A 16,231-nucleotide genomic window follows, 5' to 3' on the forward strand; every position below is an offset into this window, starting at 1 on the left:
CAAAAAAAAAAAATCCAACAAACCTATGTATTAGAGGCATGACTGCAAAGAATTTTTAAAATTGCTGTTCAAGAAAATCCAGTGTTCTATTGCTATAAAAATCATGTCTAGACTGAGTTACATCATACATTTAAGTCTGCCAAAGTTGTCTTCTGAATGTCAACTAATTACATATATTAAAACAATATTCAGACCAGGGGCCCGTTGCAGAAAGAGTTGCAATCAATCGCAACTCTTAAAGTCTTGCGCAACTTGATTTTCAACCAATCAACAGCGCGCATTTGGGACTTGCGATTGATTTTTTGACTTGCGTTTAAACGCAACTCTTTCTGCAACGGGCCCCAGGGGCACAATGTGCTATACACCTCTTCTGAATGGAATTTCTCATTACCAGTAGTCAATCAGATTTCTGTGATTCTCACAAGTCTGACTTAGGCAGGGTTACCTGTATATCTTATAATCAGAAAATGATACAATAGGACAGTGAAATTGAAATTCTCTACACAGTCATGCCAGTGAAACATAATTTTTTTTGGGGAAAATAGTCAGGGAGGAAAGATTTTCTCTTTTGTACATGTCTGGTAAAAAAAAGAAGAGCAGAGTGAGGCAATTTATCTTCAGCTTCAAAATCCTAGGTTTCCTCAGAAATCTTTGAAGTTCAGCATAATGCTACATATAAATCACATCAGAGTTCAATGCAAAAAAATGGAACATTCCTGAATTTCTGACCAATAAATACAAGAAGGAATATCCTTGTTTACAATTCAATCTAGTAATTTTTTTATGAGGGTAGACTCCAAACAAAGTAATTCAACAACTAATATTAGAGATTTCCTGAATTATTTGTGCTTCAGGTATGAAGTGCATTTATAGTATTTGACGAGACTGCTCAAAATTGTACTGCGCTTTCAGTATTGAATATTGTGTTGAAGTCCACCGAAAGATTGAAACTCTTTACATAGTTTAGAATAATCATTTCCCCAAAATGATTCAAATCTGCAATTGTTAGTGTTGAAATATAAACTGTACACCCACATATTTGACACTTGCTGTTTTAAGACCTCATCATTCTATTTTGAAATAACATGAAAATCAATCTAATGGACTAAACAATGCCTTGGTAATGAAGATATTATCTGCCCAAATTATATAAATTTAAAGTTAGTGTTCACACTATTTAATTGGTGTTCTTCTTCTTGAAAACAGAAAAAGTAGTATTTTTTCGATATATTTTTATTTTTTCATTGCCTTTGTAAGGAGAAAATGGGAAGATGCAAGAATTTAGTATAAGAGTCATGAAACAATGATGGCACAATTTACCAGGTGAATGTAGTTATCAAATATACACTGAGGCTCCAATTGAAAATATGCAAAATATGGACCTGGCATATTGATGGAAAATGCATGAACATGTCTGTTAAGCAGGGAATTTAAACATTCCTTTGCAGGAAACTGAAATCGTCCTCGTAACAAATTGTTGTCTAATTTGTAAGATGGATCAAATTTCCTCAGAGTTGTACCATCTTGGGCTGCTATGGCAACAGCTCCTGTCAATGCTGAATATACTGTGCTATGAATCTTTCTAGTTCATTGTCCAGCCACCCAGCTTTATTCCTGCAGTAGAAAAAAAAAAAAATTGTAATAGGGTATATTTTGTATTCAGACAGCCTATCAACATGGAATTTGGTGGATTAAAGGAAACCAAAACCCAAGAAGAGAAGCAATCTTATTGGAAAGAGTAAAATGAGAGGAACAATTAAAAAAAAGTTTCATCAAAATCAGCTATGAAATAAGCAAGTTATGGACGATTAAAAAGTCTTGTACTTACTATATGGATCCTCAAATTGGCAAACATGCTTCAAAATGGCTGATTACGTGGACAACTCTCCATTGGTTTTGTACACATATTTTCAGATTTTCCCCTTTATTTTATATATTTCATATCTCCTCCTGACCTTGACATATAAGGTGTGGATTATATTTTCCCATGACATATGTTGTGCTCAGAAGGAGGCAAGATGCAATTTGAAAGATAATGAGGAAAATATGAAAATTTGTGTACAAAACAAAAGGAGTGTTGTCCACAAAATCAGCCATTTTTGAAGCACGTTTGCCAATTTGAGGATGCCCATAGACAGTACAACAAGAGTTTTTAAACTCCCATTACTTGCTTATTTCATAACCGATTTTGATGAACTTTTTTTTAAATTGTTCCTCTCATTTTACTCTTTCCAATAATTTTACTTCTCTTCTTGGGCTTTGGTTTCCTTTAATAATACAGTGCGCCACCTAGTGGTTGCAGCGGACAGGCCAAAATCCGCAATGCCTGATGGGAAAAAGTTGGCCTCGAAATGAATGTGGCATGCGCTGTTTGGCTCGCATATGCTGAGGACCATGGGAGAGAAATTTGCCGTATATTTCCTTGTGAAATTTTGATAGTTTTTCAGTGAATTCTTCCTCTGCTTTTGGTAAAGTTTTCAGACTAGCCAGTGAAGTGGATGATCAACACACACACAGTCACATTGTAGTACATTTGCACTGTTTGCACCTACCATGTCGGCCCCGAAGTTTAATTGAAATTGGCCTGTCCACTGTAACCGATAGCTAGCACACCATATTGTGTATCCACTGAATAAAACCTGCTCTAAATTTGAATGCTTTGAGTGATAGAATTTAAGTAATTACCCCAAAACATAGATACCACTCTCACCCCCCCCATGATATAGATGTGCAGATATACTGCCCATCCATAATATGGGTGGGCAAACCCCCCCCCCCTTTATGCTACCATGAGCTTTGCCTTGATTATAGGCATAATTCAAAAGAAAATAGATTCACTTTCAAGTGATGTTGGTATACAGAAATACCCCCCTCCCTCCGGCCCCCATAATACAATCTGATTTCATGGACTTTACCTAAGTAATGAAGATATTATCAGTGAAAATTATATATATTTTAAGTATAGTGGGTATGCAGACATAACCCCCCCAATCATAATACACTATATTACCTCATAAGCTTTGCCTTGGTAATAAGGCCTTCTAATCTCTTAGTCTCGACCTCCATGTCAACAATTTCCTTCTCTAAGCTCTGTTTAGCATTTTCCACCTCAAGGGAAAGACGAGCAAACGTTCCAGATAGCTCTCTGTAAATAAAAAAGGAAGATTGATGGTTAATTCCTATTCCAATAATCTGAAATGGAAGTTTGGGAAAAGCAACACTGTGCAGTAGCGATGATGCTTTTCAAAATCTATAAACTTCTACAAGATTATGCCAAAATGATCTGGCACATTTTAAAAAATTAATACAATTCAACAGAAATGTTGGTAACACATGTCTTGAGCTTTAAAAGGATCTATCACAATTCATTACTAATTTGTTTGAATGTGAATGCACTAACACAGGTAAAATGTGGAGGAAATAGATAAATTTTGTGATTTTACATGACGCTTTGATTAACCGCTCGCTGACTTTTTACTTAGAAGTCTTGCGAATCTTTCGAGACCAAGTTTGCAATGCCCGAGTATGCGGTTCTGAAATAATGCAACATTTTGTAATTGCTTGTCAGACCCATAATTGCTCAAAAATGTGATTCCGTTTACAAAGTCAATGCAAATTGTGTTTTTAATATTAAACCCAAAATCATAAATGTATGATTATTTTACTTTTGTTGGTTTAAATGGATTTATTTCATGCTATTTATGATCACAAAATGCTTCCCGATTAAGTTCATCGAAAAAACAATAAAAAAACAAAGGTTTGAAATGCAAAGAAATGCATTAGAATAAAAACAATAAAATACATAGAAAATTTTTTATATTTAGGCACTTATTTGTATATATTTGTAAGAGATATTGATATTTTCACCAAAAATTAGCATTCTACGAGCTATATAGAGTGATTTAAAGACAAACACATTCACAAAAAGAAAATTAGAGCAAATTTCAACAAACATTTGCATAATTAATAAAAAAATATAAATAATGTTTTTTAAAAGTGTGTGCAAATTTTCGCGGCTATCCCGCAATCAGCAGCCGAGTTCTGGGGGGTAGGGGGGGTATTTGAGTCCTCCTCCCAGTATATCCTGGTCTGAAATAGCCCAGTTAAATTAGGGTTAAGTACAGAAGAGCTAAAGAACAAGCAAACTTGGGCACCTATACATGTATTCGATAACCACTCACTGTTGTATCTGATGACTGAGGTTGGAACTAGTAAAGCTTACAAGAAGCTTTAGCTTGTCCGAGGCATAGTCAACAAACTGTTTCTTGAAAGTTCTCTCCTTGGCACGGTTTGTCCATGTGAGGCGCTCATAGAGGTAAACCACACCGTAAAGACCACCCCCTACTACCAGCACCCTCCAACCTACAGATTTCCATACCTAGAATGGAAGATAAAAGAAAATGTTATATCTCGCGAAGAGAACAATGATTATGATGATGATAGTGGCAGTGATGATTTTGATGATGTCAAAGATGATGATTGCAATTACAATACCAAAGACCATAATAAAGATAATGATCATCATCGTCATAACAATGATAATTGATGACTATAATGGTAGTGATCATAAGGATGATGATGCTGACTGATAAAAATAATGTTGCTGTTGATGAAGTTAATGGCAGCGGTAAGATGATGGTGATAGGGACGAAAATGATGATGAAGAAAATAATAATAATAATAAGGATTTATATAGCGCCATCTATCTAGAAATATTCTATTCCGAGGCGCGTTGTTATTATTACCCCGGCTTTAGCTCGAGCTGCCTTTCAGCGCTCATGCATTCAAGGAATCAATCCTGCCGGGTACCCATTCACCTCACCTGGGTCGAGTGCAGCACAATGTGGATAAACTTCTTGCTGAAGGAAATTACGCCATGGCTGAGATAATAATAATAATAAAAAATAATAATTAACTCACTACTCAGGAGGACAGAGTATGCAATATACTTGGAGAGTAAAGGGCGAAAGAAAAGGAGTGAAGTAAAGATGGTTTGGAATAGATACTCACTATTCCTGTGACAATCATAAGACCAACTGATGTTCTTGAGTAGAGTGATGCTATGCCAGACAGCATGGCTACTGTCATGTCAGTTGATGAAGGTTCTTCTGTGACTGTTACTCCAGGAGGGAGATTGGTTGGCTGCACCTATACAAATGACGAAAATCAAATAACTACAAATGTACTCACAATGCCATTATCATGCTTGGGGTAAAGTTGGAAGGAGGACATCATATTAATAAAAGCAGTCTTTACTTATTTGTAAGTTCTTTGAAGTACATGTTGTATGACCCTTTATTTGGTAAGGCCAAAATACCATATTGCTTCAGTGCAAGGTAAGGGTTATAAATCATAATTATTTGATGTAGGGCTTAAAGGTTGCGCAGGAATTTAACAAGAAATAAGAACTGTAGAATCAAGTTGTCCTATCAAACTCAAGCATATAAACATACCATTCCAGTGAGACCAGCAAGAGTAGCTCTTGTTCCTCTTGGTCCTAAAAATCTATTCATAATGGCAGTGAGACCGAGTGAGAATCGGAATTCAATGTTCTCCTTGAAGTCTGCAAAGAGGTGCTGGCAGTCCAGGCGGTAGCTGAGATCAAAGTCCCTACGGAAGAGGAGGCCCTCGACTCTCTCCTTGGAGTCCTCTGGTAACAGGGCTGACATTCGTTCTAGATGAAGAAAAGAATTATAGTTTAAGAAAAAGCAGTGTCTTTAAAATGGATATAAAGATATTTGAAATTGATAAGCTACAACCCATGCAATTATTTGATTCAATAAAGAATACCAGGAGGAAATTCACAGAATAAGGAGAGGGTAGGGTTTGAATATAATGTTCACTCAAGCATGATGTCTGCCAGGACAGAAAATTTATTTTTTCAATGGCTTTTTTTTTTTCCACATTGGGGTGATTGCAGAAATTTGATATAGCTATTTCTTTCATTTTAAGGAATATTTTTTTTAGAGGAAGTATGCAATTATGCAGAAAAGGCAAATATCGTTATTCTGCCGTAGATAGAATATTGATTCTCAATAATGTTATATATTTTTTGTGACCGATCCTGGAGCGACTCTAGAAAGAATAGTCGCCCTAAAGCATGCATTTTGGGGGAATTTAAGGAGCTATTGGGGCTGTCATAAGGGTAACATTGCCCATCGCCTTCGCCCTCATGTACTACGTATGCTGATGTATGCTTGCATATAAGAAACCCTCAATAGTCTGAATGTAAACTTTGATGTATTTGTACCCAGTATTGTGATACTGATAAATTCTTCTCTAAGAAGTGGTGTGTTCCCTGACAAGTTCAAAGAAGCTATTGTGTCACCCTGTCTCAAGAAATCCGGCTTAGATTCTTTTGAGTTAGGGAACTATAGGCCTGTCTCAAATCTCGCATTTCTGTCAAAGGTTCTTGAGACAGTTGTGTCGCGACAATTAGTGGCGCATCTGGATCATTGTGGTCTGCATGAAAGGTTACAATCTGCTTATAAAGCAAATCACAGTACAGAATCGGCTTTACTTCGGGTCAAGCATGATTTGCTGTTAGCAATGGACAACCGTCAAGGTGTTATTATGGTCATGCTTGACCTGAAGTCGGCCTTTGACACCATTGATCACACTGTGTTGTTGCGTCGATTGCAATCTGACTTCTTTTTGTCCGGTACAGTACTTAATTGGTTTCAGTCATATTTAGATGGCCGCTCTTTTAGAGTATCAATTGGTAACCATTTATCTCATACAGTTAATTTGCAATACGGTGTTCCGCAGGGTTCTGTACTGGGGCCTCTGCTTTTTACTTTGTATTTACGACCACTTGGGGACATTCTGAGGAACAATGGTGTTGAATTTCATTTATATGCTGATGATGTTCAGTTATACTATTCTTTTGATCCCAAATCTCAAACTAGTTTTCGCAATGCCATTTCCTTGATTGAGAAATGTGTTCAGGAAATTAATGAATGGATGATAAGAAATAAGTTACTATTGAATGAACAAAAAACAGAGTCTCTTTTGATAATTTCTCCGAAACTTAGGCACTATTTATCTGACCGTGTTCATTTGTTAATTGGTGATGCTATCATTGAACCTGCCGAATCTGTCAGAACTTTAGGTGTTCAATTTGATTCGTCACTGACGATGACTCATCAAATAAATTCCCTATGTAAAACACTTAATTTTCATTTATACAATATATCTAGGGTCAGGAAAATGTTGACGTATGAGGCTTGCCATCATGCAGTTCGCTCACTGGTTTTAAGCCGTCTGGATAATGCAAATTCTCTTTTGATTAATATTAATGTTTCCGACTTAGATAGACTACAACGAATTCAGAATCGTGCAGCTCGTATTATTTCAATGGCTAGAAAATATGATCATGTGTCTCCTTTGTTCAAAGAACTTCATTGGTTACCGGTAAGAAAGAGAATTACATATAAGATTGCATTGCTTGTTTACATGTCCATGAATAACCTAACACCACAATACATATCATGTCTGTTTTCCCCAGTTCAACAAAGTCAATATTCATTACGTTCTAGAACAGACCCTTTTCTTTTACAAGTCCCAAGAATGAAGTCCAAGAAAGGTCAACAATGCATAGGTTTCACAGGTCCCAGTATTTGGAATAATCTCCCTATCAACATCCGCTCATGTCCTTCACTGCAATTATTCAAAAACAAACTAAAGACCTATTTATTTTCTTTGTAATATCCATTTGATTAATATTGTTAGCACTTGGAGAGCAGAATATTCAACATAATTATAATATGATACTGTAAAGCGCTTTGAGCATGTTTACATGGAAAAGCGCTATATAAATATTAAATGTATGTATGTATGTAATGGTCAAACATAAATGCTTAAACGTTTCTTTGGCTGAAACAACTTCACATTTTTACTGTAGGAAGAGTGATGATTATCCTTACAGATCACATTTTGTCTTCTTATGAATTTCAACTTTTGCAGACAAATTATTGTTTTGGTACATCAAACACACCGGCCATATCGACTTATTATGTTTTTTTTTTTTAGATTGATGGTAACATGTACCCCCAGATTTTCAGCAAGGGCCTACCCTGAAATACATGTCAGATCAGCTCTACGTACACCTGTGTATTCCTCATAATTTTTAAACTAAAAAGCCTGTAAAACACATTTTCATATCTAATGCTCACATTTCATCAGAGACTTATTAATGGGAAATAAATGAAAACTGCTGTGGAAGCTGCTTAGTGCATTTCAATGGGGATTACTGCTAAAAGACACAGGTGCCTAAACAACATGCTCTTTGAGTGTGGGTTGGTACTTTGTTTGAATGGGTCTAACCTGTCATCTGGGTCTGGACTTCCTCTACTGATTGTTTGATGTTAGCTGAGCACCTTGCTGCTAGGTTTTGACCAAGACCCGCTTCTACATGCTTCTGGAGCTCCTACAAGAATGACATATGAGAGAGAAGTGATTGAAGGCATGAGAAAAGAGCTAGATGCATCAACATTTATCATCTGATGAGTAAAATCCTTGGGTGTTCACGGGCAGAGTGGGACTGGTCACTGACTATTATCATGGTGACTGTCAGAGAAAGAAAACTTGTCAGCACTGAAGACTCTCATGAAATGGTGTCTTGGACGTGGATTACTAGTTGTGATATGGGCCATACAAGAACTGAATATTATCATCATTAGAAATTGGGACTTCAATCAAATGCAGTTGGTAAATTCTTTCTGGAAACAAAATTGAAAATAACCAATGGAGTTGCTAATTCATAAATACAATAGGAAAGGAATAGCTAGAGCTTTTAAAGCCAAGTGGTCAATTAATCATTAAGATATCTACGATGACATGATAAGAAAACTATGTTCTACAAATTGGATGCTCTCAGTCACTGTGTTTGGTAAACCTATTGTCATCAGATTGTTGATGACTTCTACTTCATCTTAAAGGTTAAGGTACTGTTGATAATACTCTAGGAAGAGCTAAGGTATATCATTAACCATTCCATCTGAAGCTGATTTTTCTGCTAGGACAAAGTGATTATCACCCTGATAAAGGGCTCTTACTTAACTTTGTTTCTTTGGTTGCCAGCTTAGCAACATATAATATACTACTAGTATAGGTTTCCCAGCTAGAAACCAAAGAAAAATTGAGTGCCCTGCTGAAATTTTATTTTCCTGAATTGAGCACATTCCATCCCTCCAATAATGCACTCTACCAGATATTGCCACTCAAATACATACATCCTATATAAAAACTTAGTGCCTATGTTTATATTCAACATAAATATATAGTTTACACATGACACCCCACTTGTGTCCTATAGCTTTACTAAGGGCTATAAGGAAAACTGTATGTGGAGTAATACATCCATATTTGCACCTTTACTCTTATTTGAAATCTATCAAGGTTTATCTATCACTGCCAGCAGCACTTGCTCTACTTACACACAAACAATGTAACATACCTCCTTATAGACCTGAACTACTAATGACTCTGGATGGAAAGGTTTGTCAAACTGATCCACAAGAAGAGATAATCTTCTGATCTCATCTGTCATGGTAGCTGATACCTACAACATAATAATGATAATAATAATAATGATAATAATAATAATAATAATAATAATAATAATAATAATAATAACAATAATAATAAAACACAGTCCATCAATCAACTCCAAAAGAGGATAAGGTCATTTTTGTGATTGAAAAAAAAGAGATGATAATTATAGGAGAAATAATTCAATATCTTCATAGAAAGCCATTATGAAATGTAGAGAAAACAATGTTCCTAAAGGCCCTGTTCAAGCCTGTTGTGTGCTGGGATTTTCCTGCATGCAACAAGTTTATCTACGGGCAGACAAGGATTTAATTACTGTCTAATTGCATGTGACCTGCGTGGATGGTGTGTGAGAATGTGGAAACTGATCTGTGATAGTAACGGGCGATGGGATGTACCTGCATCAAAACTAACCAATAACCTCCAACAAATTTTGAACATGTACAGAACTTTCCAGTGGGCAAACCCGACTTGCATGCCCTCCTGCATTACTGTGAGTAAATTACAAACAAGATACTTTCCATTGCGAGTGACCTGGGAGTGCCAAAACCTGTCAAACACTATTCACACGCAATGCTTGAAAGGAAAATGTGACGGGTCTTAACCCTTATTATGCTCGACAAATTTCATCACCTCACTGTCGCGCAAATTTTTTTGACCTCAACGCTCGCTTTAATTTGAAGTCCTGCGCAACTTTTGAGACCAATGTATGTGGTCCTGAAATTATGCAACATTTTTTAAGTGCAAGTCAGACCAAAAATTGCTTAAAAGAGGATTCCATATACAAAGTCAATGCAAATTGTGTTTTTCAACCAAAAATCATTAATGTATGATTATTAATTTTGTTTACTTTTGTTGATTTCAATAGATTTATTTTATGCTATTTATGACCACAATAGGGTCCCGACAAAGTTCATAGGAAAAAACAGTAAAAAAACAAATATTAAAAAATAGAAATACATAAATAAAAAAAACCAAGAAAATACAAAAGAAATTGAATATATTTTTGCAATTTTTTCGCAGATATTTGTTTAGAAATGTAAAAATTGATAGTCTCACCAAAACTCAGCATTCTACTAGCTATATAAATTGAGTTAATGGCAAAAACATCCACATAAAACAAAATTTAGAGCAAATTTCATACGCTTACTTCCATATTTAATATAAAATAAAAACAATTTATGTTTTGCAAATTTTACTATACAGTCTTGTAGTTTACATCTGGCTCCTCTACTTGCTTGCAAATTTTTGTGGCGATCGCATGATCAGCTGCTGAGATCTTGGTCTGAAATAGCCCAGTTAAAATAGGGTAAAATTTGCTTGAATCCCTTATCCAGACTATTTGACTACTGAATTCTGTCACTGAAATATGCTTTTGAGGGGCCAAATCATAAACTTTTTTTGAGAAGTTATGTAAGACTATACATGGGAGTATAAGCATGACTATTGATCCTTTCCTGTTCAAATTTTCTATTTTAACATAATGGAAATTAACTTTCTTAAGGTTATACAACCCCCCCCCCCAAAAAAAAAATGGTAATAGACAAGAGAGAGAGAGAGAGAAAAAAAATGAAGACAGAATTGAATAGACTTTTTTAGGGGTGCTCCATGCCAGAAAATATAAGATTTGAACAGATAAAGTAAAATCACTAAAACAAAATGCTAAAATCAAATAATAAAGTGATGACATTTGTCTTGTTAATGTCTTCATAAAATATTCACTGAGCATTTCATAAAGGTCTTAACTATGGTAACTTCGCCATTATGGCAACTACCAAGGTAACCTTGATTCTGATTGGCTGCTGAGCCCTGTTAACATGGCAGATGTCATAATGGCAACAGTTGTAAATCATTTACAAAACTGGCCTCAGATGTTTTCAGCTGCTGCTTGGTGAATTTTACTCTGTTTATTCAGATACAATCATTTCCCCCCTGGAATTCCCCTTTAATTCTCATAAAATCTTTAAAATAACAGTTTTGTATTCAAATCCTGTTTACAAACAGGATTATCTTTTATCTACCTAGATCGGATTTCACCTTAAGCTGGTGGGAATGCAAATAACTGATCTACCACAAGAAAAGGTCACCAGTTGGGCATGTGGGTAATTTACAAACAGCTTTATGAAACACTACCAAGGTTCCCACAGGCAGCAATGTGTAGAGAATATTGTAGTAGTGCCCTTACCTTTGATTCTGATTGTTCAGAAACATCCTTAATCCTCTCCTTACTCTCTAAGCTTAATATCTTCATCTGATCCTTCAGGTAGTCTAATCTATCATTCTGATCCTTTCGCTTCTCGATGCAGGCCGCTCTATATCAACAGAAGGAAGGGACAGAAAAAATATCACCCTCATGTGACCTTTAACAAAATCATGAAAATATGACATCAATCCACAACTAGCTACAGGTACAAATAAACTGTTAACAGATTATAAGAAAAATAAATATGGACCATCTGGTGCTAATATCTTTATCCTTTAAGAACTAGCTAATATCTTTAATGACAAAATTAAACACAAAACCCATAGCTCTGACGTCTTTCTGATTCTCATCTCTAAATTTGTCCTACAGGCCCTACTATTTCTTTTCTTTTTCATTTAACTTACAAAAGGTGGATTTATTTCAATAAATCATTAACTAATGATGGCCCTTTTCCACTTTGCACTTTAAATCTTTGCCGCCATGCCGACAGAATCACACCTGCGCCACATTAATTTTGAGGCGTAACCTTAAAAGAGGTTTTGCAACAACTATGCTAATTCAGCTCACAATAGCTTTTGATTGGTTTATAAAAGCTTTGTGTGTACATAGCACAATGCCATGCACACACCACTATTGTGTATGTGTATGAACAATAGACTTAATGCACTCTGTATGAACTTGGCAGTCTGCTGTATGTATTGTAGTTGAACAAAGCATACAAAGAGCCTTGTTCTGATATTGTGTATAACAAATTAATTCACTTGAATGCTAACAAGCATGGCATTGTTAAACTTGTGTCAAAATTGTAATTAGCATTAATCTTGCTTATACTGCACTTAATGATTACCTTATCAGAAGTGTTGGCTTCAGCAGGTTAATTTTCCTAACCAGGGTAGAATGTAGCACTATGTGGATGAATTTGATGCTTAACCCTATCTAGGCCGGGGTATTTTGGGAATCCTATGGCCGGGGGGGGGGGGGGGGGGGGGGGGGGCCTCCCAGGCCCCCCCTAAGATCTCAGCCGTTGACCGCGCGATCGCGCCGAAAATTGGCAGGCGGGTTGCCTGGGGCATAATCTACAAGATTGTATAGTAATTTATTTCATGCGAATCACTATTAAGTAATTATGCTAATTTATGCGTAATTAGTATGCAAAATCATACTTTTCCCTCTAACTCCCTAAATAAAGCTCTAAATGTAGTATTTTTTGGTATAGAAGCTCTTTGTGGTGTCCTTAGCAAGTGTACATGAAAAAAATTGTGATATCAAATCATTTTCTTATGTTTTATATTGTTTTTGCAATTTCTTATGTATTTCGTTGTTTTTTTTACCTTTTGTTTTTCATTGTTTTTTCAATGAAATTTGTTGGGGACTCTTCTGTGATCATAAAAAGCATAAAATGAATATATTTAGACCAGAAAAACTAAAAATAATCATACATTTATGAATTTTGGTTGAAAACACAATTTGCATTGACTTTGTACACGAAATCACGTTTTTGAGCAATTTTCGGTCTGACATGCACTTACATAATGTTGCGTAATTTCGGAACCATGTACCTGGGTGACGCAAATTTGGTCTCAAAAGTTGTGCAGGACTTGAAAGTAAAAAGTCAGAGAGCAGCGCGGTCAAAAAATTTCGCACGGCGAAAATATCGCGCGATTCGTTGAGGGGGGGACCTCTGAGGCCCCCCCCCGGCCTAGATAGGGTTAAGGAAATTAAAGCGATGGAAAGGATTTGAATCCCCAAACCCCTCTGATTGGATAAGACTATATCACAATGCTTCCACTGAACTTCTTCGACATCTGCACAAATTTTAAGTAATCTACCTGAACATGAGACACTTTAACCAGCTCGATTTTTCAGAGCATATCGAACTGGAGAGGCCAAGTTTAGATCTTTTTTTTTTTCCAGTTGCCAATATTTGGTTACAAACCTCTTTTTAGTAGCTGCTTCTAAAACCTGTGATAAGATCTCCTGTGTGTAATCCACAATCTGTCTGCCTTGTTTGGCATGCTGCTCAAATTTGGTTCTCACAGCAGTCTGTGAAATACATTCCTGCATGATTTACAAAAAAAAGGAAGTAAAATGATTAAAGGAGGTTTGTCCTCCAAAACTATTCATAGCTAGCTATTATCAATTCTATATTGTAAACATTCCATGAAGAAATGATAAACATGAAAAACTGATAAATGGGTTCAACCTATTCACACAATGAAGATATAAGTCATGAGAAAACTTTTCAATAATTCCAGTGCAATCTCCATCTATCTTAATGTGGGACAAGAGAGTACTATTGATTGAATGCCTTGCACAAGGACAGGTACTGTGGCCAGGGATATATAGCTACAACTGAGCCTGACTGACTACCGTGCTTTCCACTTTTGGGCTGATCAAAATTCCCTGATTTTTCCCTCAATCGAGGCATTTATCCCTGATTTGAGGTATTTTAAAAATAAAATTCCCTGATTTTTCTCTGACTGGAACAAAGTAAAATAATTTTCGCTGAAGGGCTGGGAACGCTGAAGTTACTGACTATGTAACAGTGTTGTAGTCAAGGCTCAAACCTCCAAGGCCAAGGCTAAGGCCAAGGCTTTAATACCCAAGGCCAAGGCTTCAATACCCAAGGCTGAGGCCAAGGCATGGAAACCCAAGGCCAAGGCCAAGGCCTGAAAACCTCAAGGCCAAGGCCAAGGCATTTCAAACTTACGATATACAAAACAATGAGCTAACAATGCTTAGGCCGCTAGACATCACACATGGCAAAAATGTATGTGAGCGAGTGGACTGAGCGAATAAAGAATTTCACCCTTGTACATTTAAAACAATAATAATTTCATGTTAGATTTAGACGTAATATATTTTTTTGGGGGGAGTGGTTCAGAGCCAAAAAGGCACTTATATACCAAAATGGGAAATTTTGGTGCTAACAGATACATGTATTTTCAAAATGAGATTATCAACTGCGTGAAGTATATAGTTGTTTGTTTTGTAGAAATTAAGTTGAGCAAAGCCTTTTTAAATTTATTTCTTATTGATAAGATAGATATTTTGATTTAGGTTTTACTTCTCAGCGAGAAAGTGTAGCGAGCGAGCAGTTTTGAAAAGAAAATAAATTCTGAAGTTGTAAAACTCGATTTTTGGTCAATTATGGGTTTAATGACTGTTAAATCACTAAATCACTGTTGCGTGATGTTGCCGGTACGAACCACGATCTCAAACTTCTGGACATGTGAAATAAGATATGAAAATTAAATATTCTGAGCTGTTTTGTAATAATGAAAAAGATGTGTATCTAATTAGAGAAATAACGCTAGATAATGTACATATCAGAAAAGGAAGCATTTAAGGACTGTATTTTTGATAGGATACATAACTCACCAAAGTAATGCAAGCGCAAAGTGCAAGCTAAAAAAAATTGTGATATTCCAACCTGAAAACTGGACATTCTAAGCATTTTTTTGTGTGCAAACAGGAATAGAATGAGTACAATAATTGATGCGAGTGCAGAAAGCGAGCCAAAAATTTGTGATATTCCAACCAGAAAACACCATTCTATACATTTTTGTTACCATGAACAGGATTACATGTAGTACTGTACTAAACAATAACTGATGTAAGCATGATTCAAAATTTGTGATTTTCAAACTTAAAATAAAATGTATTATTTTTACTATTAAAGAAGGTATTTCTTTTTTAAAAAGGGCAAAATCATTCTGAAAAAAGGCATTTTTTCCTACAGGATTTTTTTTGGGGGGGGACAAGAGAGCACAGAGTGCAAGCTGAAATTTTCAAATGCTGACTTGAAAATGTGTCATTTTTAGGATTCTTGCCAGTTTTCATGTTTTTTCTGCTTACAACCACTTTCAAATTTCAATTCTCATTTCTTGTATCTTCTACACCTATTTTACCTAAAAAAAAACAGAATAAAGAATACTTACAAAATAAAGTTATATTCAAAAGGATACAAAATAAATGGGGTGTACCCCATACCCTTAGTTGGGGGGGGGGGGTAAATCTTGATTATTTCCTGAAACATTTGATTATTAATAATATTAATAATTATTAATTATATATCATTATTTTAATTAATCATTATTTCTTGAACCCACATTGACACAAAAACAAATACGTTATTTCATTGAATTTTTTCCCTTTGTTTTGTCAATCTGAGACAATAGACCCAAAACAAAATGTATACAATTTAGAAAAGATGTACTGCCTATCATTATTAACTAATTCTGCAGTATTATCTGCCTAACCAGCCACCCCCATCTTTCTTACGCCCTTACATGTTTCTCCTTACAATTTAGAAAAGATATACTGCCTATCATTAACTAATTTTGCAGTATTTTCTGCCTAACCAGCCACGCCCATCTTTCTTACCCCCTTACATATTTCTCTCCCTTATCCTCTCTCTCTCTTCCAATTCCTCTTTCTCGTCTGTTTAAAAATATATCAGACCCCCCAAAAAAT

At 35.7% G+C, this 16,231-nt stretch overlaps 1 protein-coding gene across 1 annotated transcript in view; it reads right to left on the reverse strand.

Moving 5' to 3' along the window:
* Positions 1–353: 353 nt before the first annotated feature.
* The window catches only part of LOC121409172 (mitofusin-2-like), a 30,414-nt gene continuing 14,536 nt past the window's right edge, over positions 354–16,231 (reverse strand). Inside the window, exons 10-18 of the mRNA XM_041601019.1 lie at positions 13,692–13,813; positions 11,738–11,864; positions 9,458–9,562; positions 8,326–8,428; positions 5,454–5,674; positions 5,011–5,148; positions 4,182–4,378; positions 3,011–3,145; positions 354–1,614 (exon numbers count right to left, since the gene is read on the reverse strand). Coding sequence (XP_041456953.1) covers positions 1,551–1,614; positions 3,011–3,145; positions 4,182–4,378; positions 5,011–5,148; positions 5,454–5,674; positions 8,326–8,428; positions 9,458–9,562; positions 11,738–11,864; positions 13,692–13,813 — 1,212 coding nt within the window. The 3' untranslated portion in view covers positions 354–1,550. The remainder of the gene's footprint in view (positions 1,615–3,010; positions 3,146–4,181; positions 4,379–5,010; positions 5,149–5,453; positions 5,675–8,325; positions 8,429–9,457; positions 9,563–11,737; positions 11,865–13,691; positions 13,814–16,231) is intronic.

This window comes from Lytechinus variegatus, chromosome 2 (genome assembly GCF_018143015.1).
Source record: "Lytechinus variegatus isolate NC3 chromosome 2, Lvar_3.0, whole genome shotgun sequence".
In the NCBI taxonomy this organism is placed as follows: Eukaryota; Metazoa; Echinodermata; class Echinoidea; order Temnopleuroida; family Toxopneustidae; genus Lytechinus; species Lytechinus variegatus.